This window comes from Catharus ustulatus, chromosome 1 (assembly GCF_009819885.2).
Source record: "Catharus ustulatus isolate bCatUst1 chromosome 1, bCatUst1.pri.v2, whole genome shotgun sequence".
In the NCBI taxonomy this organism is placed as follows: Eukaryota; Metazoa; Chordata; class Aves; order Passeriformes; family Turdidae; genus Catharus; species Catharus ustulatus.
The window spans coordinates 164104844-164129118 of NC_046221.1; the positions used below are offsets into that span (position 1 = coordinate 164104844).

Sequence of the window (24275 nt, forward strand, 5' to 3'; positions counted from 1 at the left end):
CGGGATATACTGGGATAGACCAGGATAGGACATGGGATAGACCAGGATAATGGGATAATGACATGGGATAACGGAGGAGAACAGAGGAAAAACCGGGATAGTGACACAGGATAACTGCCCAGGGAAAACTGGGATAACTGCCGGGGAAACCGGGACAACGACCTGGGAAAAACTGGGATAATGACCCGGGATAATGGGGGGATAACAGGTGATAACAACCCAGGAAAAACTGGGATAACGGCCCTGGATAATGTGGGATAACAACTGGGGGTAATGAGGGAAAACGTGGGATAACAACCTGGGATAATGAGGGAAAATGTGGGATAAAAACCCGGGATAATTTGGGATAACAATCCAGGAAAATTTAGGATAACAACCTGGGATAATTTGGGATAATGAGGGAAAATGTGGGATAACAACCCAGGAAAATGTGGGATAAAAACCCAGGATAATTTGGGATAACAACCCAGGATCGTTTGGGATAAAAACCCAGGATAATTTGGGATAACAGCCCAGGATAATTTGGGATAACAACCCGGGATAATTTGGGATAATGAGGGAAAATGTGGGATAACAACCCAGGAAAATTTGGGATAAAAACCCGGGATAATTTGGGATAAAAACCCAGGATAATTCAGGATAACAACCCAGGATAATTTGGGATAATGAGGGAAAATGTGGGATAACAGCCCAGGAAAATTTGGGATAACAACCCAGGAAAATTTGGGATAACAGCCCAGGAAAATTCGGGATAACAACCCGGGATAATTTGGGATAACAACCTGGGATAATTTGGGATAACAACCTGGGATAATTTGGGATAATGAAGGAAAATGTGGGATAACAACCTGGAATAATTTGGGATAACAACCTGGGATAAGGAAGGAACACGGGGCTCCATTCCCACAAAAACCTGGGATGTGCAGCCCCACACGGCGAGCCAGGAATTTTGAGGAATTCTCCCAGGAGAATCCCAGCGGATCCCAGGGATCCCAGCGATCCCAGGACTCACCGCAGCAGCCGGTACGGCCGCGTGGACAGGTCCAGGTCGAACCAGGCCAGCTTGCTGTCGTAGCTCCCGCAGATCACATTATCCCCTAGGGAAAAACGCCGGGATCAGCGGGATCCCGCCAGATCCCGGGAATCCCTGGGGATCCCGGGGATCCGCGCTCACCTCCGGGGTGCACGGCCATGCTGGAGATCCACTGGCAGTTGCTCTGCAGCTTCTTGGTGAGCTCCTGGCGCAGCAGGTTGTAGATGCGCACGGAGCGCTGGGAAGCCACCAGGAAGTAGGGGCGGAGAGGATGGAATTGCACGCACTGGATCATGCCCGGGCTCTTCCGGAAGGGATCCTGGCTCCAGCGCCGGCTGCTCTGGTGGATCAGCACCTGCCGGCCGCCGGGGTTCCGCACCACCGAGGCCCAGTAATCGCCCTTGGCGTGCCACGTCACCTGCGTCACCGGCTGGGAACGGGATCGGGATTGGGATTGGGATTGGGATCGGGAATGGGATCAGGAATGATGGGATTGGGGTGGGATCCCGAGATCCCGACCCTCTGGATCACCACCGAGGCCCAGTAATCGCTCTTGGCGTGCCACGTCACCTGCATCACCGGCTGGGAACGGGATCGGGATTGGGATCGGGATTGGGATCGGGAATGGGATCGGGAATGGGATTGGGATCCCGAGATCCCGACCCTCTGGATCACCATCCAGGCCCAGTAATCGCTCTTGGCGTGCCACGTCACCTGCGTCACCGGCTGGGAATGGGATCGGGAATGGGATCGGGATTGGGATCAGGAATGGGATCGGGATCGGGATTGGGAATGGGATTGGGAATGGGATTGGGATCCTGAGATCCTGACCCTCTCAATCATCCCAGAGCTCCCCAAGGTGAAAATAGGAACAGGAATGGGATTGGGATCCACGTGAGATCCCGAGATCCCGACCCTCTGGATCAACCCAGAGCTCCTCAGGATGAGAATGGGAACAGGGATGGGATTGGGAATGGGATCGAGAATGGGATTGCGATCCTGAGATCCCAACCCTCTGGATCATCCTGGAGCTCCTCAGGGTGGGAATGGGATCAGAAATGGGATCAGCATTGGGAATGGGATCATGAGATCCCAATCCTCTGAATTATCCTGTTGCTCCTTGGGGTGGGAATGGGATTATGAACAGGATTGGGAACAGGATCGGGATGAGATCCCAACCCTCTGGATCATCCCAGAGCTCCCTGGAGTGGAAATGGGAACAGGAATGGGATTGGGATCCACGTGAGATCCCGAGATCCCAACCCTCTGGGTCATCCCAGAGCTCCCCAGGATGAGAATGGGAATGTGAACAGAAATGGGAATGGGATCGGGGTGAGATCCTGAGATTGCAACCCTCTGGATCATCCCAGAGCATCTTGGGGTGGGAATGGGATTGGGATGGAATTGGGAATGGGTTTCAGGTGAAATCCTGAGATCCTGACCCTTTGGATCATCCTGGAGCTCCTCAGGATGGAAAGGGGAACTGGAATGGGATCAGGAATGGGATCTGGGTGAGATCCCAAGATCACAACCCTCTGGATCATCCCAGAGCTCCCCAGGGTGGGAATGGGATTGGGAATGGGTTTCAGGTGAAATCCTGAGATCCTGACCCTTTGGATCATCCTGGAGTTCCTCAGAATGGAAATGGGAACTGGAATGGGATTGGGAATGGGATCTGGGTGAGATCCCGACCCTTTGGATCATCTCAGAGGTCCTCAAGATGGAAATGGGAACAGGGATGGGATCAGGAATGGGATCAGGGTGAGATCCCAAGATCCCAACCCTCTGGATCATCTCAGAGCTCCTTGGGGTGGAAATGGGAACAGGGATGGGATTGGGAATGGGATCTGGGTGAGATCCCAAGATCCCAACCCTCTGGATTATCCCAGAGATCTTCAAGGTGGAAATAGGATCGGGAATGGGATTGGGAATGGGATCTAGCTGAGATTCCAAGACCCCGACCCTTTAGATCATCCCAGAGCTCCTCAGGATGGGAGCAGGATTGGGAATGGGATCAGAAATGGGATCGGGGTGGGATCCCGAGATCCTGACCCTCTGGATCAACCCAGAGCTCCTCAGAGTGGAAATGGGAACAGAAATGGGATCAGGAATGGGATTGGGATCCCAAGATCCCGACCCTCTGGATCACCACCGAGGCCCAGTAATCGCCCTTGGTGTGCCACGTCACCTGCGTCACCGGCTGGGAACGGGATCGGGACTGGGAATGGGATCGGGAATGGGATCAGGGTGAGATCCTGAGATCCCGAGCCTCTGGATCAACCCAGAGCTCCTCAGGATTAGAATGGGAACAGGGATGGGACTGTGAATGGGATCGAGAATGGGATTGGGATCCTGAGATCCCGACCCTTTGGATCATCCTGGAGCTCCTCAGGGTGGGAATGGGATCAGAAATGGGATCAGCATTGGGAATGGGATCATGAGATCCCAATCCTCTGAATTATCCTGTTGCTCCTTGGGGTGGGAATGGGATTATGAACAGGATTGGGAACAGGATCGGGATGAGATCCCAACCCTCTGGATCATCCCAGAGCTCCCTGGAGTGGAAATGGGAACAGGAATGGGATTGGGATCCACGTGAGATCCCGAGATCCCAACCCTCTGGGTCATCCCAGAGCTCCCCAGGATGAGAATGGGAATGAGAACAGGAATGGGAATGGGATCTGGGTGAAATCCTGAGATCCTGACCCTCTGGATCATCCCAGAGCATCTTGGGGTGGAAATGGGAACAGAAATGGGATCAGGAATGGGATTGGGATCCCAAGATCCCGACCCTCTGGATCACCACCCAGTCCCAGTAATCGCCCTTGGCGTGCCACGTCACCTGCGTCACCGGCTGGGAACGGGATCGGGATTGGGATTGGGATCGGGAATGGGATCAGGAACAGGATCGGGATTGGGATCCTGAGATCGCGACCCTCTGGATCATCCCAGAGCTCCTCAGGGTGGGAATGGGAATGGGAACAGGATCTGGGTGAGATCCCGAGATCGCGACCCTCTGGATCATCCCGGAGCTCCTCAAGATGGAAATGGGAACAGGGATGGGATTGGGAATGGGATTGAGGTGAGATCCTGAGATCCTGACCCTCTGGATCATCCCAGAGCTCCCCAGGATGAGAATGGGAATGGGAACAGAAATGGGAATGGGATCGGGGTGAGATCCTGAGATTGCAACCCTCTGGATCATCCCAGAGCATCTTGGGGTGGGAATGGGAACAAGAATGGGATCAGGAATGGGATTGGGATCCCGCGATCCCGACCCTCTGGATCACCACCCAGGCCCAGTAATCGCCCTTGGCGTGCCACGTCACCTGCGTCACCGGCTGGGAACAGGAATGGGATCGGGATTGGGATCGGGATTGGGATTGGGAATGGGATCTGGGTGAGATCCTGAGATCCCGACCCTTTGGATCATCCTGGAGCTACTTAGGATGGAAATGGGAACAGGAATGGGATTGGGATCTGGGTGAGATCCCAAGATCCCAACCCTCTGGATCATCCCAGAGATCCTCAGGGTGGAAATGGGAACGGGAATGGGAATGGGATCAGGAATGGGATTGGAGTGAGATCCCAAGATCCCAGCCCTCTGGATCATCCCAGAGCTCCCTGGAGTGGGAATGGGAATGGGATCGGGATGGGATCCCGAGATCCCGACCCTCTGGATCAACTCAGAGCTCCTCAGAGTGGAAATGGGAACAGGGATGGGATTGGGAATGGGATCAGGGTGAGACCCTGAGATCCCAATCTTCTGGATCATCCCAGAGCTCCTCGGGATGGGATTGTGAATGGGATGGGATCAGGAATGGGATCCCAGAGCTCATCGGGGTGCCAATCCCACCCAAATCCCAGGAATGCCGATCCCACCCAAATCCTGGGAATACCAATCCCACCCAAATCCCAGGAATGCCAACCCCACCCAAATCCCAATCCCACAGGGATCCCAGGAATGCCAAGCCCACCTGGATCCCGGGAATGCTGATCCCACTCAAATCCCGATTCCACCCAAATCCCAGGAATGCTGATCCCACTCAAATCCCAATCCCACCCAAATCCCAGGAATGCAAAGGCCACTTGGATCCCAGGAATTCTGAGCCCACTCAAATCCCAATCCCACACAGATCCCAGGAATGCAAAGGCCACTTGGATCCCAGGAATTCTGAGCCCACCCAAATCCCAAGAATGCCAATCCCACCCAAGTCCCAATCCCATTCAAATCCCAGGAATGCCGACCCCACCCAAATCCCAATCCCACAAGGATCCCAGGAATGCCAAGCCCACTTGGATTCCAGAAATTCTGATCCCACCCAAATCCCAATCTCACACAGATCCCAGGAATTCTGTCCCCTCCCCCGCAAATCCCGGGAATTCCGGCCCCACCTTGTCGTGCTGCACCAGCAGCCGGATCCCTTTCGCGCGCTCCTCGGGGCTGGCCGGGATCCACCGGACCGGCTGGACCCGCTCCTCCTCCGGAGCTTCCCAGGAATCCAGGAGCTGATCCGTGGCTGCCACCAGCAGCCGGTCCCCGAGGCCCGGATTCACCAGGAGCACCTGCTCCTCCCTAGGGATCGGAAAATCTGGGATCAGGGATTGGGAAATCTGGGATGAGGGAATCCAGCCCAGGAGCACCTGCTCCTCCCTAGGGATCGGGAAATCTGGGATCAGGGGAAATCTAGGATCAGGGAATTCCCCCCCAGGAGCACCTGCTCCTCCCTAGGGATTGGAAAATCTGGGATTACAGGTAATCTGGGATTAGAGGAAATCTGGGATCAGGGAATTCCCCCAGGAGTAGCTGCTCATCCCTAGGAATTGGGAAATCTGGGATCAGGGGAAATCTGGAATTAGGGGAAATCTGGGATTAGGGGAAATCTAGGATCAGGGAATTCCCCCCAGGAGCACCTGCTCATTTCTAGGGATCAGGAAATCCAGGATCACGGGAAATCTGGGATCAGGGAATTCCCGCCAGGAGCAGCTGCAGGGATGGATTTGGCCATTCCAAGGTGGCCGGGATGGGGACTGGGATCAGGATTGGGATCAGGACTGGGATCAGGACTGGGATCTGGACCAGAATGCGGTCACTCACGCAGCCATGGTCACTCACACGGCCATGGTCACTCACACGGCCATGGTCACTCACACAATCAGCGGTCACTCACACGGCCGTGGTCACTCACACAGCCAGCGGTCACTCACACGGCCGTGGTCACTCACACAGCCAGCGGTCACTCACACAGCCATGGTCACTCACACAATAAGCGGTCACTCACACAGCTGTGGTCACTCACACAGCCGCGGTCACTCCTGCGGTCAGCGGTCACTCACACAGCCATGGTCACTCACACAATCAGCGGTCACTCACACAATCAGCGGTCACTCACACGGCCACAGTCACTCACACAGCCGTGGTCACTCAAACAGCCAGTGGTCACTCATACGGTCAGTGGTCACTCACACGGCCGCGGTCACTCACACAATCAGTGGTCACTCACGCAGCCATGGTCACTCACACAGCCGTGGTCACTCCCACGGCAGTGGTCACACACACGGCCATGGTCATTCACACGGCCAGCGGTCACTCACACAATCAGCGGTCACTCACACAATCAGCGGTCACTCACACAGCCGCGGTCACTCACACAGCCGCGGTCACTCCCACGGTCAGTGGTCACTCACACAATCAGCGGTCACTCACACAATCAGCGGTCACTCCCACAGCCATGGTCACTCACACAACCAGTGGTCACTCACACAATCAGCGGTCACTCACACAATCAGCGGTCACTCACACAACCAGTGGTCACTCACACAATCAGCGGTCACTCACACAGCTGCGGTCACTCACACAACCAGCGGTCACTCACACAGCTGCGGTCACTCACACAGCCATGGTCACTCACACAATCAGCGGTCACTCACACGGCCGTGGTCACTCACACGGCCGCGGTCACTCACACAGCCAGCGGTCACTCACACAATCAGTGGTCACTCACACAATCAGCGGTCACTCACACGGCCGCGGTCACTCACACGGCCATGGTCACTCACACGGCCACGGTCACTCACACAATCAGCGGTCACTCACACGGCCGCGGTCACTCCCGCGGTCAGCTGTGGTCACTCACACAGCCGCGGTCACTCACACAGCCGTGGTCACTCACACGCTCAGCGGTCACTCACACACTCAGCGGTCACTCACACAGCTGCGGTCACTCACACAGCTGCGGTCACTCACACAGCCGTGGTCACTCACACGGCCGCGGTCACTCACACGGCTGCGGTCACTCACACAGTTGTGGTCACTCACACAATCAGTGGTCACTCACACAATCAGCGGTCACTCACACAACCAGCGGTCACTCCCGCGGTCAGTGGTCACTCACAGGGCCACGGCCAGCAGGCAGATGCTGGGGTTGGGGTTCCAGGCCACGCTCCGGACCACGGCGCCGAGGGTCAGGGAGCGCAGGCAGCGGCCGGAGCTGACCTCCCAGAGCCGCACCGAGCCGTCGTCCGAGCCTGGAACGGGAATAACGACAGCGGGAATGATAGCAGCAACGGGAATGACAGCAGCGGGAATGACAGCGAGATAACAATGGGGTAATGGGAGAATGGGATAATGGGATAATGGGATTTGGATTCCTGGGAATGGGATAATGGGAATGAGAAGGATATTGGGATAATGGGATAATGGATTTGGATAATGGGAATGGAATAACAGGAATGGGACGGGAATGAGATAATGGGAATGGGATTGGGATTCCTGGGAATGGGATAATGAAAATGGGAATGATATTGGGAAAATGGGATAATGGGATAATGGGGATGGCATAATGGGATAATGGGACTGGGATAATGGGAATGAAATAAATCAGGAGTGGGATAATGGGATAATGGGAATGGGATTGTGTCTGGGATTCCTGGGAATGGGATAATGAAAATGGGAATTATATTGGGATAATGGGATGGGACAATGGGAATGGGATTGGGATGGGATAATGGGATTGGGATGATGGGATAACCGGGATGGGATAATGGGATAATGGGATTGGAATAATAGGGTTGGGATAATGGGAACGGGATAACAGGAACAGGCATGGGATGGGAATGGGATAATGGGATTGGAGTAATGGGAATGGGCATGGGATGGAATAATGGGAATGGGGATGGGATTGGGATTCCTAGGAATGGGATCATGGCATTGGAATAATGGGAATGGGATAATGGAGATGGGATTGGGACTAGGATAACAGGAATGGGATAATGGGAAGAGGAATGGGGAAATGGGATTGGGATAACGGGAATGGGACAATAGGAATGGGATAATAAATGGAATGGGATAATGGGAATGGGATTGGGATCCAGGAGAAACTGGAAAAGCTCCGGAGTTTTCTGGGATGGGGCCGATCCCAGGATCCTCCCCCGGATCCGGAGGTTGGGATTTTCCAGGAGGGAATTCCCGGAATTCGGGGCGGATCCGTACCTGACGCAAACCACTGCCCGCTGGGGGAGACGCTCAGGGTGCGCACCAGGCTGGAATGGCCGCGGTAAATCTGGGAAAGAGCCGGAAAACCCGGGAATGAGGAGGATCCCGAACCCCGGGAGCTCCCCAGAGGGAGGAATTTGGGATTTGGGATCCAGAGAGGAACGGCCAAGGTCAGCCCAGATCCCACAGGGATGGGAATTCCAGCTGGGAATGGGGATTCCAGCCCGGAATTCCAGCTGGGAATGGGGATTCCAGCCCATCCCACACCCACAGGGATGGGAATTCCAGCTGGGAATGGCGATTCCAGATCATCCCATATCCCACAGGGATGGGAATTCCAGCTGGGAATGGGGATTCCAGCCCGGAATTCCAGCTGGGAATGGGGATTCCAGCCCGGAATTCCAGCTGGGAATGGGGATTCCAGCCCGGAATTCCGGCTGGGAATGGGGATTCCAGCCCATCCCACACCCACAGGGATGGGAATTCCAGCTGGGAATGGGGATTCCAGCCCGGAATTCCAGCTGGGAATGGGGATTCCAGCCCATCCCACACCCACAGGGATGGGAATTCCAGCTGGGAATGGCGATTCCAGCCCAGAATTCCATCAAATCCAGGGGAATACTCCCAAAATTCCCAATCCCAGGCCCTTCCCTTTGCTCCTGTCCCTGTTCCCTGGGAGCAGATCCCAAATTCCCACCCTGGATCCCTCCAATCCCAGTTTTCTCTGGGATAAACCACCCCCAGCCACTCCCAGGAATTCTGGAGCCTTTCCCAGCAGCGGGATTCTCCCCAGCTCCATTTTTCCAGGGAAACTGGAATAATTTCCCAGGAATTCCAGCTGGGATCAGCCCCCTTTTCCCAGTTTCTCCCAGGAATTCTCAGCCTCAGCCCCTGCCCTGCTTCCCAAAATCCCAGAATTCCATCAATTCCAGGTGAATATTCCCAGAAATCCTCACCAGGGCCTGCGTGGTGGGGAAGGGCTGCAGATCCCGCGGCCGGGGAAGTTTGGGAATGAGATCCTCGGGATCCACGTTGACCTGCGGGATGGAGACAATCCCAAATCCAAACTGTTCCCAAAATCCCCACGGAGATTCCCGGGAAAATCATTCCTAAACCAATCCTCTGGGATCAGGGAACCCTCTGGGATCAGGGGAATCTGGGATCAGGGAACCCTCCTCAGGAGCAGCCGCTCATCCCTAGGGATCGGGAAATCTGGGATCAAGGGGAAATCTGGGATTGGGGGCAATCTGGGATCAGGGGAAATCTGGGATCTGGGGAAATCTGGGATCAGGGAATCTTCCTGTGGGATCAGGGAACCCTCCCCAGGGGCACCTGCTCATCCCTAGGGACTGGGAAATCTGGGATCAGGGGAAATCTGGAATCTGGAATCAAGGGGAAATCTGGGATTGGGGGCAATCTGGGATTAGAGAATCTGGGATCAGGGGAAAAACTGGGATCAGGGAATCCTCTGTGATCAGGGAAACCCCTCCAGGAGCAGCTGCTCATCCCTAGGGATTGGGAAATCTGGGATCAGGAGGAATCTGGGATCAGGGAACCCTCTGGGATCAAGGAATTCCCCTCAGGAGCAGCTGCTCATCCCTAGGGATTGGGAAATCCGGGATGAGGGGAAATCTGGGATCAGGAGGAATCTGGGATCAGGGAATACTCTGGGATCAGGGAATCCCCTCCAGGAGCAGCTGCTCATCCCTAGGGATTGGGAAATCCGGGATGAGGGGAAATCTGGGATCAGGGGAAAATCTGGGATCAGGGAAAATCTGGGATTAGAGAATCTGGGATCAGGGAACCCTCTGGGATCAGGAAATCTTCTGGGATCAGGGGGAAATCTGGGATCAGGGAACTCTCCCCAGGAGCAGCTGCTCATCCCTAGGGATTGGGAAATCTGGGATCAGGGGGAATCTGGGATCAGGGATCGGGGGGAATCTGGGATCAGGGGGAAATCCAGAATCAGGGGGAAATCTGGGATCAGGGAACCCTCCCTAGGAGCAGCTGCTCATCCCAAGGGATTGGGAAATCATCTGGGATCAGGGAGAATCTGGGATTGGGGCAATCTGGGATCATGGAACCCTCTCCAGGAGCAGCTGCTCATCCCTAGGGATTGGGAAATTTGGGATCGAGGGAAATCTGGGATCAGGGGGAAATCTGGGATCAGGGAACTCCTCCTGTGGGATCAGGGAACCCTCCCCAGGAGCAGCTGCTCATCCCTAGGGATTGGGAAATCTGGGATCAAGGGGAAATCTGAGAATCCTCTGGGATCAGGGAACCCTCCCCAGGAGCAATTGCTCATCCCTAGGGATCAGGAAATCTGGGATCAGGGGAAATATGGGATCAGGGGAAATCTGGGATCTGGGAATTCCTCCTTGGAGCAGCTGCTCATCCCTAGGGATTGGAAAATATAGGATCAGGAGAAATCTGGGATCAAGGGGAAATCTGAGAATCCTCTGGGGTCAGGGAACCTTCTGGGATCAGGGAATCCTCCCCCAAAAGGAGCTGCTCATCCCCAGGGATCAGGAAATCTGGGATCAGGGGAAATCTGGGATCAGGGAGAATCTGGGATCTGGGGAAATCTGGGATCAAGGAACCCTCTGGGATCAGGGAACTCCTCCTTGGAGCAGCCACTCATCCCTAGGGATTGGGAAATCTGGGATCAGGGGAAATCTGGGATCTGGGGAAATCTGGGATCAGGGAATCTTCCTGTGGGATCAGGGAACCCTCCCCAGGAGCAGCCACTCATCCCTAGGGATTGGGAAATCTGGGATCAAGGGGAAATCTGAGAATCCTCTGGGATCAGGGAACCCTCCCCAGGAGCAATTGCTCATCCCTAGGGATTGGGAAATCTGGGATCAAGGGAAATCTGGGATCAAGGGGAAATCTGGGATCAGGGGATTCCTCCTTGGAGCAGCTGCTCATCCTTAGGGATCAGGAAATCTGGGATCAGGGGGAAATCTGGGATCAGGGGGAATCTGGGATCAGGGAATCCTTTGGGATCAGGGAATCCCTCCTTGGAGCAGCTGCTCATCCCTAGGGATCAGGAAGAATCTGGGATCAGGAGGAATCTGGGATCTGGGAATCTTCTGGGATCAGGGAATTTCCCCTAGGAGCAGCTGCTCATCCCTAGGGATTGGGAAATCTGGGATCAGGGAATCTTCTGGGTTCAGGGAATCTTCTGGGATCAGGGAATCGCCCCCAGGGGCAGCTGCTCATCCCTAGGGATTGGGAAATACGGAATCAGGGGACATCTGGGATCAAGGGGAAATCTGGGAATCCTCTGGGATCAGAGGAATCCTCCCCAGCAGCAGCTGCTCATCCCTAGGGATTGGGAAATTTAGGACTGAGGGAAATCTGGGATCAGGGAACCTTCCTGTGGGATCAGGGAACCCTCCCCAGCAGCACCTGCCCATCCCTATGGCTCACAAAACCCAGGACCAGATCCCAGAGCCGATCCCAAATCCCAACCCCCTCCCAGCTCTGGCCAGGAATTCCCATTCCCAGGTTTTTTCCCGGGATTCCGGGTGCCCACCCGCATCTTGCGCTGCCGGGGGCACAGGTAGAGGTCGAGGCAGCGCTCGAAGCGCTCGTGGATGAAGCGGGAATAGGCGGGGACGGCGCGGAGGCTCCGGAATTTCTGCGGGATGAAACCCAGGCGGCGCTCCGACGGGTCCTGCTGCTCCCAGGCCAGCTTCTGCCGGAATTCCGGGAATGGGGAAAATAAATGGGGATGGGGAATGGGGAATGAAATTGGGGAAAATAAATGGGGATGGGGAAAAAATGGGGATGGGGGAATGGGGAACAAAAATGGGAATGGGGGAATGGGAAACAAAATGGGAAAATAAATGGGGATGGAGGAATGGGATAATGGGGATGGGAATGGGATAATGGGGATGGGAATGGGAAAAAAAATGGGAATGGGAAAAAAAAATGGGAATGGGGGAATGGAAAAAAAAATGGGGATGGGGGAATGGGATAATGGAGATGGGAATGGGATAATGGGGATGGGAATGGGAAACAAAAATGGGGATGGGGAATGGGAAATAAAAATAGGGATGAGATAATGGGATAATGGGGATGGGGGAATGGGGATGGGAATGGGGATGGGAACGGGAAAATAAGAATGGGAATGGGATAATGGGAATGGGGAAAATGGGATAGGAATGGGAATGGGATAATGGGGATGGGACAATGGGAAAAAAATTGGAATGGGGGAATGGGGAACAAAAATGGGGATGGGGAATTGGAAAAATGGGATAATGGGGATGGGATAATGGGAAAAAAATGGGAATGGGAATGGGAAACAAAAACGGGGATGGGGGAATGGGATAATGGGAATGGGATAATGGGCATGGGAATGGGAAAGGGATAATGGGGATGGGAAAAAATGGGGATGGGGGAATGGGAAATAAATATAGGGATGGGATAATGGGATAATGGGGATGGGAATGGGAAACAAAAATGGGGATGGGGGAATGGGGAAAAAAATGGGGATGGGGAATGGGATAATGGGATAACGGGAATGGGATAATGGGGATGGGACAATGGGAAAAAAATTGGAACGGGGGAATGGGGAACAAAAATGGGGATGGGGAATTGGAAAAATGGGATAATGGGGATGGGATAATGGGAAAAAAATGGGAATGGGAATGGAATAATGGGGATGGGAAAGGGGGAAAAATGGGAATGGGGAAATCGGGAAATAAAAATGGGGATGGGATAATGGGATAAGGGGATAATGGGGATAGGATAATGGGGATGGGAATGGGAAAAAAATGGGAATGGGGGAATGGGGAAAATAAATGGGGATGGGATAATGGGGATGGGAATTGGAAAAAAATGGGGATGGGGGAATGGGAATGGGATCATGGGAAAAAAATATGGGGATGGGATAATGGGAAAAAAAATGGGGATGGGGGAATGGGAATGGGATAATGGACATGGGATAATGGAGATGGGATAATGGGGATGGAAACGGGAATGGGAAAAATGGGAATGGGGGAATGGGAAACAAAAATGGGGATGGGGGAATGGGGATGGGAAAAATGGGATAGGAATGGAAATGGGATAATTGGGGATGGGAATGGAATAATGGGGATGGGGGAATGGGGGAAATAAATGGGGATGGGGGAATGGGAAACAAAAATGGGAATGGAGGAATGAAAAAAAAATGGGGATGGGGGGAATAAAAATGGGAATAAAAATAGGAATGGGGGAATGGGAAACAAAAATGGGGATGAGGGAATGGGATAATGGGATAATGGGGATGGGATAATGGGTTAATGGGAAAATGGGAATGGAGGAATGGGAATGGGACATGGGAATGGGATAATGGAATAATGGGGATGGGAAAAACGGGGATAGGGATGGGAATGGGATGGGAAAAATGGAATGGGATGGGGAAAATGGGAATGGAGAAATGGGAATGGGGATGGGAAAAATAGGAATTGGAATGGGGATGGGGGATTGGGAATGAGAATGGGAATGGGGACAGGGACGGAAAAAATAGGAATGGGAATGGGACGGGAATGGGACAGGAATGGGATGGGAATGGGAGAGTGAGAAGGAATGAGAATGGGAATGGGAAAAGTGGGAATAGGATAATGGGAACAGGATATGGGATGGGATAATGGGATGATGAGATGGGAATGGGAAAAATGGGAATGGGAAGGAACGGGATATGGGATAATAGGAATGGGGATGAGAATGGGAATGAGATGGGAATGGGATGGGAATGGGATGGCACATTGGATATAGGATATGGGAATGGGATAATAGGGATGGGGATGAGAATGGGAATGAGATGGGAATGGGATGGGAATGGGATGGGATGGGAATGAGGATGGAAATTGGGATGGGAATTGGGATGGGATAATGGGAATGGGTAATGGGATGGGAATGAAATGAAGATGGGATGGGAATGGGAAGAATGGGAATGGGACAGTGGGAGTGGGAATGAGAGAATTGGAATGGGGATGGAATGGAAAAATGGGAATGGGATGCCCTGGGCTCAGGAAGAGCCATTCCCAAGGGTTGGGATCGCTCCCATTGGCAGCTCCTTGGATAGGATTTCCCACCCTCCTCATTCCATTGGAATCCTTCCAGCCCCATCCCATCGGGGTCTTCCCATCCCCATCCCATCGGAATCCTTCCATCCCCATCCCACTGGGATCTTCCCATCCTCATCCCATTGGAATCCTTCCATCCTCATCCCACTGGGATCTTTCCATCCTCATCCCATTGGAATCCTTCCATCCTCATCCCATTGGAATCCTTCCATCCCCATCCCATTGGGATCTTTCCATCCCCATCCCACTGGGATCTTCCCATCCCCATCCCATCAGAATCCTTCCATCCCCATCCCATCGGGATTTTTCCCACCCTCCTCATCCCACCGGGATTTTTCTCCCGGTTTCCCCCCCATCCATCCCCTCTGGATTCATCCCACCAGCACAAATCCCACAGGCCATGACAATTCCCTCAAATTCCCTGGAAAAACCCTCCCACATCCCCTCCCTGGATCTCCCCGGCGTTCCCACCTCCTCGGGGCTGAGCAGGAATTCCGGGGGCGGGTTGTAGGATTCCTCGTGGCCCGGCAGCGGGATTTTGGGAGCGGGGACGTGCATCTTGTGCCTTCCCAGGATGGAGTTGGGATCCTCCTGAGCCCACAGGTCGTAAAAAGTGGGAACGTTCTCCTTGGGCTTCCGGGGTTGGATCCAGCCCATCTTGATGGCGTGGACCAGCTTGGACACCTGCGGGGAATTCCCGGGATTTGGGGAGGGGGAATGGGGGGAGTTTTCCTTCCTTCTCATCCCACTGGAGTTTTTCCAACTTCCTCAGCTTTTCCAACCTCCTCAGCTTTTCCAGCTTCATCCCACTGGGATCTTTCCAATCCCCTCATCCCATGGGGATCTTCCCAATCCCCTCAATCCATTGGGATCTTTCCATCTTCTCCAGCTTTTCCACCCTCTCCATGCCACCTGGATCTTCCCATTCTCCTCATCCCACTGGGATCTTCCAACTCTCCTCAGATTTTCCACCCTTCCCATCCCACTGGGATCTTCCCAATCCTCTCAATCCCATCTTCCTCCTCTTTTCCACCTTCATCCCACCAAGATCTTTCCGATCCATCCCATCCCATCCCATGGATCCCATCCCATGGATCCCATCCCATAGACCCCACCCCATGGATTCCATCCCATCCCATGGATTCCATCCCATCCCATGAATCCCATCCCATCCCATTCCATGGATCCCATCCCATGGATCCCATCCCATCCCATGAATCCCATCCCATGGATCCCATCGATCCCATCCCATTCCATGGATTCCATTCCATGGATCCCATCCCATCCCATCCCATGGATCCCATCCCATCCCATCCCATGGATCCCATCCCATCCCATGGATCCCATCCCATCCCATCCCATCCCATCCCAGGGATCCCATCCCATGGATCCCACCCCATCCCATCCCATGGATCCCAAACCATGGATCCCATCCCATCCCATCCCGTCCCATGGATCCCATCCCATCCCATCCCATGGATCCCAACCTATGGATCTCATCCCATCCCATGGATCCCATCCCATCCCATGGATCCCAACCTATGGATCTCATCCCATCCCATGGATCCCATCCCATCCCATGGATCCCAAACCATGGATCCCATCCCATCCCATCCCATCCCATGGATCCCAACCTATGGATCTCATCCCATCCCATGGATCCCATCCCATCCCATCCCATCCCATCCCATGGATCCCATCCCATCCCATCCCATCCCATCCCATGGATCCCATCCCATCCCATCCCATCCCATCCCATCCCATCCCATCCCATGGATCCCAAACCATGGATCCCATCCCATCCCATCCCGTCCCATGGATCCCATCCCATGGATCCCATCCCATGGATCCCAACCTATGGATCTCATCCCATCCCATTGATCCCATCCCACAGATCCCATCCCATCCCATTATCCCATCCCATCCCACAATCCCGTTCTCTCCCCGCTCACCTTTTCCTTCTCCACCAGGGACGGGATGAAGCTCCGTTTGTCCGCCGGCCGGTTCGTCACCGGATGGATCCGCACCTCGTGGCTGAAGAAATCCACCGACGGCTGGAAAACCGGGAATGCTCAGCACCCAGCCCCCCTTCCCATGGGAATTCCATCCCTGGGGCCTCCCCTTGGGAATTCCCAGTGGGAATTCTACCCCTGGAGCCTCTCCTTGGTCATTTCTGGAGGGAATTCCATTCCTGGGACCTCCCCTCCCACATTCCAAATGGGAATTCCACCCCTGGGGCCTCCCCAAGCCATTCCCAAAGGGAATTCCATCCCTGGGACCTCTCCTCCCACATTCCCATTGGGAATTCCCTCCCTGGAACCTCCCCTCCAAAATTCCCAGTGGGAATTCCACCCTTGGGACCTCCCTCCCACATTCCCATTGGGAATTCCCTCCCACATTCCCAATGGGAATTCAATCCCTGGGACCTCCCCTCCCACATTCCCAATGGGAATTCTGTCCCTGGGGTCTCCGCCCTCCATTCCCAATGGGAATTCCATCCCTGGTACCTCCCCTCCCACATTCCCAATGGGAATTCCATCCCTGGAACCTCCCTCCCACATTCCCAATGGGAATTCCATCCCTGGGGTCTCCCTCCCACATTCCCAATGGGAATTCCCTTCCTGGGACCTCCCTCCCACAATTCCAATGGGAATTCTGTCCCTGGGACCTTCCCTCCAAAATTCCCAACGGGAATTCCACCCTTGGGACCTCCCTCCCACATTCCCATTGAGAATTCCACCCCCAGGGTGTCCCCTCCCACATTCCAAATGGGAATTCCCCCCCATATTCCCAATGAGAATTCCGTCCCTGAGGTGTCCCTCCCACATTCCCAATGGGAATTCCCTCCCTGGGGTCTCCCCCCTTCATTCCCAATGGGAATTCTACCCTTGGGATCTCCCTCCCCCATTCCCTCAGGGAATTGCGGTCACCTCGTAGGGGTCGAAGTTGACGTCCCCGAACTGTCCCCGCTGCAGGCGCTGCACCAGCTCCAGCTGCTCCTCGGACAGACGGACGTCGGCCCCCGTCTGTCTGTCCTGAACCGTCCGCCTGCGGAGGGACACACGGACACAGGGATGGACACAGGGATGGACAGACGGACAGAGGGTTGGTCCCCGTCTGTCTGTCCTGCACCGTCCGCCCTGCATGGACAGATGGACACAGGGATGGACAGATGGACACGGGGACAGATGGACACACGGACACAGGGATGGACACAGGGATGGACAGACGGACACAGGGATTCCCAGGATGCAGAGGGATTTTTTGGATCAGGAAACGGGATTTTTGGGATGCAGAGGGATTTTTGGGATGAGGAAATGGGATTTTTGGGATGCAGAGGGATTTTTGGGAACAGGAAATGGGATTTTTGGGATGCAGAGGGATTTTTGGGATGCAGCTGAGGATGGACAGGAGGGAGGCTCCCTCCCAGATCCCAAATCCCAAATCCTCCCAGACCCACCCTGAATTCTGGGAATCTGAGCAACACCAAGCCCTCAAAAATTCCCCCAAATCCCGGAATTTTCAGGGATTTCCAGGCCGGTCCCCTCCCCACTGCCCAGCTCCCGCTGTTCCCAGGATTTCCCAGGAATTCCCCACCAGTATTCCGGGTTTTCCATCTTTTCCAGGAACAGGTCCAGCTCGTCCCGGCTCCGCAGGGGTTTGTAGATCCTCCTCCCGTCCAGGTCGTAGCCGACGTGCGGGAAATCCTGGTACCATTCCATGGGAATGTTCCCCACCGTGTTCCGGATGTCCTGGGGAGGGAAACAACGGCAAAAGGGTCAGGGAATTCCTGGGAATTTCTGGGGAAAAGGGGCAGGGAAATCCTGGGAATTCCTGGGGAAAAGGGGCAGGGAAATCCTGGGAATCACTGAAGAAATTCCAGGAAATCCCTGGAGAAAAGAACAAGGGAATTCCAGGGAAATCTTGGAGAAAAGGGTGAGGGAATTCCAGGGAATTCCAGGGAAATCTTGGAGAAAAGGGTGAGAGAATTCCATGGGAATTCCTGGGGAAAAGGGGCAGGGAATTCCTGGGGAAAAGGGGCAGGGAAATCCTGGGAATCCCTGAAGAAATTCCAGGAAATCCCTGGAGAAAAGGATGAGGGAATTCCATGGGAATTCCTGTGGAAAAGGGTGAGGGAATTCCAAGGGGAAAGGGTCATGGAATTCCAGGGAAAACTTGGAGAAAAGGATAAGGGAATTCCAGGGAATTCCAGGGAAAAAAGGGCAAGGAATTCCAGGGAATTCCAGAGGGAAAGAGTGAGGGCATTCCAGGGAAATCTTGGAGAAAAGGACAAGGGAATTCCAGGGAATTCCTGGGGAATAGGGGCAGGGAATTCCTGGGAATCCCTGAAGAAATTCCAGGAAATCCCTGGAGAAAAGAACAAGGGAATTCCAGGGAATTATTGGGGAAAAGAGTGAGGGAATTCCATGGGAATTCCAGGGGGAAGGGTGAGGGAATTCCAGGGAATCCCTGGAGAAAAGGATGAGGGAATTCCACAGAATTCCAGGGGAAAAGGGTGAGGGAATTCCATGGGAATTCCTGGAGAAAAGGGTGACGGAATTCCAGGGAATTCCTGGGGAAAAGGGTGAGGGAATTCCTGGGAATTCCTGGGGAAAAGGGTCAGGGAATTCCAGGGAATCCCTGCAGAAATTCCAGGGAATCCTTGGGGAAAAGAGTGAGAGAATTCCAGGAAATTTCAGGGAAATCTTGGAGAAAAGGATGAGGGAATTCCAGGGAATTCCAGGGGAAAATCCAGGGAATCCTTGGAAAAAGAATAAGGAATTCCAGGGAATTCCAGGGGGAAAGGGGCAGGAATTCCAGGGAAATCTTGGAGAAAAGGATGAGGGAATTCCAGGGAATTCCAAGGGGAAAGGGTGAGGGAATTCCTGAATAAAAGGGTGAAAGAATTCCAGGAAATCCCTGGGGAAATTCCAGGGAATACCTGGGGAAAAGAACAAGGGAATTCCAGGGAAATCTTGGAGAAAAGGATGAGAGAATTCCTGGAGAAAACGGGCAGGGAATTCCTGGGAATCACTGAAGAAATTCCATGGGAATTCCTGGAGAAAAGGGTGAGGGAATCCTTGGAGCCGATCCAAAAGTGGGAAGAGACAGAATTCCAAGGATCCAAAGGTGGGAAGGGGTAGAATTCCCTGTGCCCCCACTCCTGGCTGCAATTCCATGGATTTCAGCTGCAATTCCATGGATTTTGAGGCACCCCGTGCCCCCGACCATCTCCACATCCCTGGCTGCGATTCCATAAATTCTGGCCACGATCCCAAGGATTCTGGCCACAATTCCATGGATTTTGGTCATGATCCCAAAGATTTTGGGACTCCCTGTGCCCCCAGACTCTGCCCAGGATCATCTCTGTGTCCATGGCTGCAATTCCATGGATTTTGAGACTCCCTCTGCCCCCGGCCATCTCCGTGTCCCTGGCAGTGATTCCATAAATTTTGGCCACGATCCCAAGGATTCTGGCCACAATTCCACGGATTTTGGGACTCCCTGTGCCCCCAGCCTCTACCCAGGATCATCTCTGTGTCCATGGCTGCAATTCCATGGATTTTGGCCACAATTCCATGGATTTGTGCCGCAATTCCCTGGATTTTGAGGCTCCCCGTCCATCCCTGCGTCCCTGGCCGTGATCCCACGGCTCCTGGCTGTGATCCCAAGGATTTTGGGACTCCCTGTGCCCCCAATCTCTGAGCATGAACACCTCTACAACCCTGCCTGCAATTCCATGGATTTTGACCTGTAATTCCATGGATTTTGACCACAATTCCATGGATTTTGAGACTCGACCATCTCTGTGTCCCTGGCTGTGATTCCATAAATTCTGGCCACGATCCCAGGGATTCTGGCCACAATCCCAAGGATTTTGGGACTCCCTGTGCCCCCAGCCTCTGCCCAGGATCATCTCTGTATTCCTGGCTATAATTCCACGGATTTCAGCTGCAATTCCATGGATTTTGAGACTCCCTGTGCCCCCGACCATCTCCGTGTCCATGGCTGCAATTCCATGGATTTTGGCTGTGATCCCACAGATATTGGCCACAATTCAACGGATTTTGGGACTCCCTGCACCCCCAGACTCTGAGCATGAACACCTCCACATCCCAGGCTGCAATTCCATGGATTTTGACCACAATTCCACGGATTTTGAGACTCGACCATCTCGGTGTCCCTGGCTGTGATTCCATAAATTCTGGCCACGATCCCACAGATTTTGGCTCTGATCCCAAAGATTTTGGGACTCCCTGTGCCCCCAGCCTCTACCCAGGATCATCTCTGTGTCCCTGGCCGCAATTCCATGGATTTTGACCACACTTCCCTGGATTTTGAGGCTCTCCGTCCATCCCTGCGTCCCTGGCCGTGATCCCACAGATTCTGGCCACAATTCCATGGATTTTGGAACTCCCTGCATCCCCAATCTCTGAGCATGAACACCTCCACATCCCTGCCTGCAATTCCATGGATTTCAGCTGCAATTCCATGGATTTTGAGGTTCCCTTTGCACCCGACCATCTCCGTGTCCCTGGCTGTGATTCCATAAATTCTGGCCACAATCCCAAGGATTCTGGCCACAACTCCATGGATTCTGGTCATGATCCCAAAGATTTTGGGACTCCCTGTGCCCCCAGCCTCTGCCCACGATCATCTCTGTGTCCATGGCCGCAATTCCATGGATTTTGATCACAATTTCATGGATTTTGAGACTCCACCATCTCCGTGTCCCTGGCTGTGATTCCATAAATTCTGGCCACGATCCCACAGATTTTGGCTCTGATCCCACGGATTTTGGGACTCCCTGCACCCCCATACTCTACTTAGGATCATCTCTGTATCCCTGCCCACAATTCCATGGATTTCAGCCGCAATTCCCTGGATTCTGAGGCTCCCCGTCCATCTCCCTATCCCTGGCCGCGCTCCCACGGCTCCTGGCCGCGCTCCCGCCCATCCTGGCCGCGCTCCCACACTTTTTTTTCCCCCCCACAACCCCCCCCCCCCCACATTTTGGCCTCCATCCCTCATCTCCCAACCCCCCCCCGGACCCCCCCCAGGCCCGTCCTGGCCCGGGATCTCTCCAGGATGTGCCGCCTTTTCCCGGGAACGGTGCCGGAGCGGTTCTGCGGGATCGCTCCCGGCGCTAAGCGAAAGCAGATGGCCCCGGGAGCTTCCAGAGGGGCGGCCAGGGGATGACAGAGGTTGGGTTTCGGAAGCTGCCGAGACAGGGATTAAGTGCGGGAGCGCACGGAAGGTGCCGCGATCCGGCCGGGAATGAACCTCCCGCGAGGAGCTCCTGGGAGGCGCCGCTGGAAAAAGCGGGGGGAGCTCGGGAAGGGAGAGAGGGGAAGGGAAAAAGGAGGGGGAAAAAATAGCAGGGGGAAATATCAGGGGGAAAAATAGGGGAAAAAATTAGGGAGAAAATAGGGGGGAAAAATTAGGGGGAAAAAAATTAGGGGGAAAAGCTCAGGGAGAAAAAAAAACGGGAAGAAAATCAGGGAAAATGCTCAGGGAAAAATTCAGGGGGAAAAAATGAGGGGGGAAAAATAGGGGAAAAAATTAGGGGGGAAAATTGGGGGAAAAAAATTGGGGGGGAAAAAAATCAGGGAAAATGCTCAGGAGGAAAAGTTCAGGGAAAAATTCAGGGGGAAAAAATTAGGGGAAAAATCAGGGGAAAAGCTGAGGGGAAAAAATCAGGGGGAAAAAACCAGGGGGAAAAAAGTTAGGGGAAAAAATGAGGGGAAAAAATTAGGGGGGAAAATCAAGGGGGAAAAAGTCAAGGGGGGGGAAAAAACCAGGGGGGAAAAAACCAGGGGGGAAAAACAGGGGGAAAAAATCAGGGGAAAAGCTCAGGGGGAAAAATCAGGGGGAAAAATTGGGGGGAAAAGCTTGGTGGGGAGAAATCAGGGAAAAAATCAGGGGAAAAAATTAGGGAAAAAAATCCAGTGGGGGAATTAGGGGGAAAAACTTAGGGGGAAAAAATCAGGGGAAAAAAACCAGGGAAAACTCAGGGAAATAATCAGGGGAAAAAAATCAGGGGGAAAAAAATTGGGGGGGGAAGAAATGAGGGGGAAAAAATGAGGGGGAAAAAATCAGGGAAAAAGCTGGGGGAAAAAAATCGAGGGGAGAAAAATCAGGGAAAAAAATATCAGGGGGAAAAATCGGGGGGGGAAATTGGGGGAAAAAATTAGGGGGAAAAAATAGGCGGAAAAAATCGGGGGGGGGAATCGGGGGGAAAAATTGGGGGGGGAAAAAAACAGGGGAAAAAATTAGGGAAAAAAAACAGGGAAAAAAATTAGGGAAAAAAAAACAGGGGGAAAAGTTAGGGGAAAAAAATTAGGGAAAAAAATCAGGGGGGAAAAATAAGGGGAAAAAATCAGGGGGAAAAGCTTGGGGGGGGAATCAAGGAAAAAGTTCGGGGGAAAAAATTGGGGGAGGGGGAATTAGGGGGAAAAAATCAGGGGGGAAAAACTAGGGAAAATAATCAGGGGAAAAAATCGGGGGGAAAAAATTAGGGGAAAAAAATTGGGGGAAAAAATTAGGGAAAAAAAATCAGGGGAGTAAAATCGGGGGGAAAATCAGGGAAGAAGTCAGGGGAAAAATCAGGAGGAAAAGCTCAGAGGGAAAAGTTCAGGGGAAAAAATCAGGGGAAAAAATCAGGGAGAAGAGGTCAGAGGGAAAAGCTCAGGGGGAAAAATCAGAGAAAGAAAATCAGGGAAAAAAGGGAAAAATGCCAGGGAAAAAAAATCAGGGAAAAAATCAGGTGGAAAAGCTCAGGGGGAAAAGTTCAGGGGGAAAAGTTCAGGGGGAAAAGCTCAGGGAAAAAAAGTCAGGAAAAAAATCAGGGTGATAAGCTCAGGGAAAAAATCAGGGGGAAAAGGTCAGGGAAAAAAATCAGGGGGAGAAGCTCAGGGAAAAAAATCAGGGAAAAATAAATCAGGGGAAAAAAATCAGGGGGAAAAGGTCAGGGAAAAAAAATCAGGGAATAGCTCAATTCTGTTTGTTTTTTTTCCAGGTGGAAATGTTTTTCCACATGGATGGGGTGATGTGGGATTTCCCGTGGGGTCAGTGAGGTTTGAGGGGCTGGGATAAGGAGAGGAGATGAGGGAATTCCCGCTTTTTCAGAGTTTAGGGATAATCTGGAGGATTCCATGGGATGGATGCTGGGAATTCTGGCTGGGAATGGGCAGGGAAATCCCTGCCCCAAAATCCTTTTTTTGGGGTTTTTTTTTGTGGGAATGGTTTAATGAGATTTTGGGAAGGAATTCCCAAAGAATCCAGGGCTGCCCCAGCACACCTGACACCTCTGGAATTCCCAAAATCCATCCTGGAATTGCAGCAAGGGTTAATTCCGGGAGCAGCGGGGATGGGAAGGGGCCGGGATAAATCCCAATTCCCAGTCGGAATTTTGGGGAGGAGGGACGAGAGGGAATGGAAAATCCTCCGGGATTTTGGGATGGGATCCAGCGGGAACGGCTGAAAAATTCCAGAGGGATTCCAGAATTCCCTCCCACCCCCGGCAGTTCTGCTGGATTTGGGATAGGGAGAAGGGGAAAAATTCCAGAGGGATTCCAGAATTCCCTCCCCCCTTCCCCGGCAGTCCTGCTGGATTTGGGATGGGGAGAAGGGGAAAAATTCCAGAATTCCCTCCCACCTTCCCCGGCAGTTC

General features: G+C 53.3%; 1 protein-coding gene across 1 annotated transcript in view; it reads right to left on the reverse strand.

The window, feature by feature from the left end:
- BOP1 (BOP1 ribosomal biogenesis factor) overlaps nt 1-24275 on the reverse strand; it is a 101209-nt gene that overhangs the window by 4316 nt on the left and 72618 nt on the right. The window contains exons 4-14 of the mRNA XM_033078558.2: nt 18200-18354; nt 17533-17650; nt 16555-16656; nt 15074-15286; nt 12067-12228; nt 9485-9565; nt 8526-8595; nt 7429-7561; nt 5429-5609; nt 1175-1463; nt 1013-1097 (exon numbers count right to left, since the gene is read on the reverse strand). Coding sequence (XP_032934449.1) covers nt 1013-1097; nt 1175-1463; nt 5429-5609; nt 7429-7561; nt 8526-8595; nt 9485-9565; nt 12067-12228; nt 15074-15286; nt 16555-16656; nt 17533-17650; nt 18200-18354 — 1589 coding nt within the window. The remainder of the gene's footprint in view (nt 1-1012; nt 1098-1174; nt 1464-5428; nt 5610-7428; nt 7562-8525; nt 8596-9484; nt 9566-12066; nt 12229-15073; nt 15287-16554; nt 16657-17532; nt 17651-18199; nt 18355-24275) is intronic.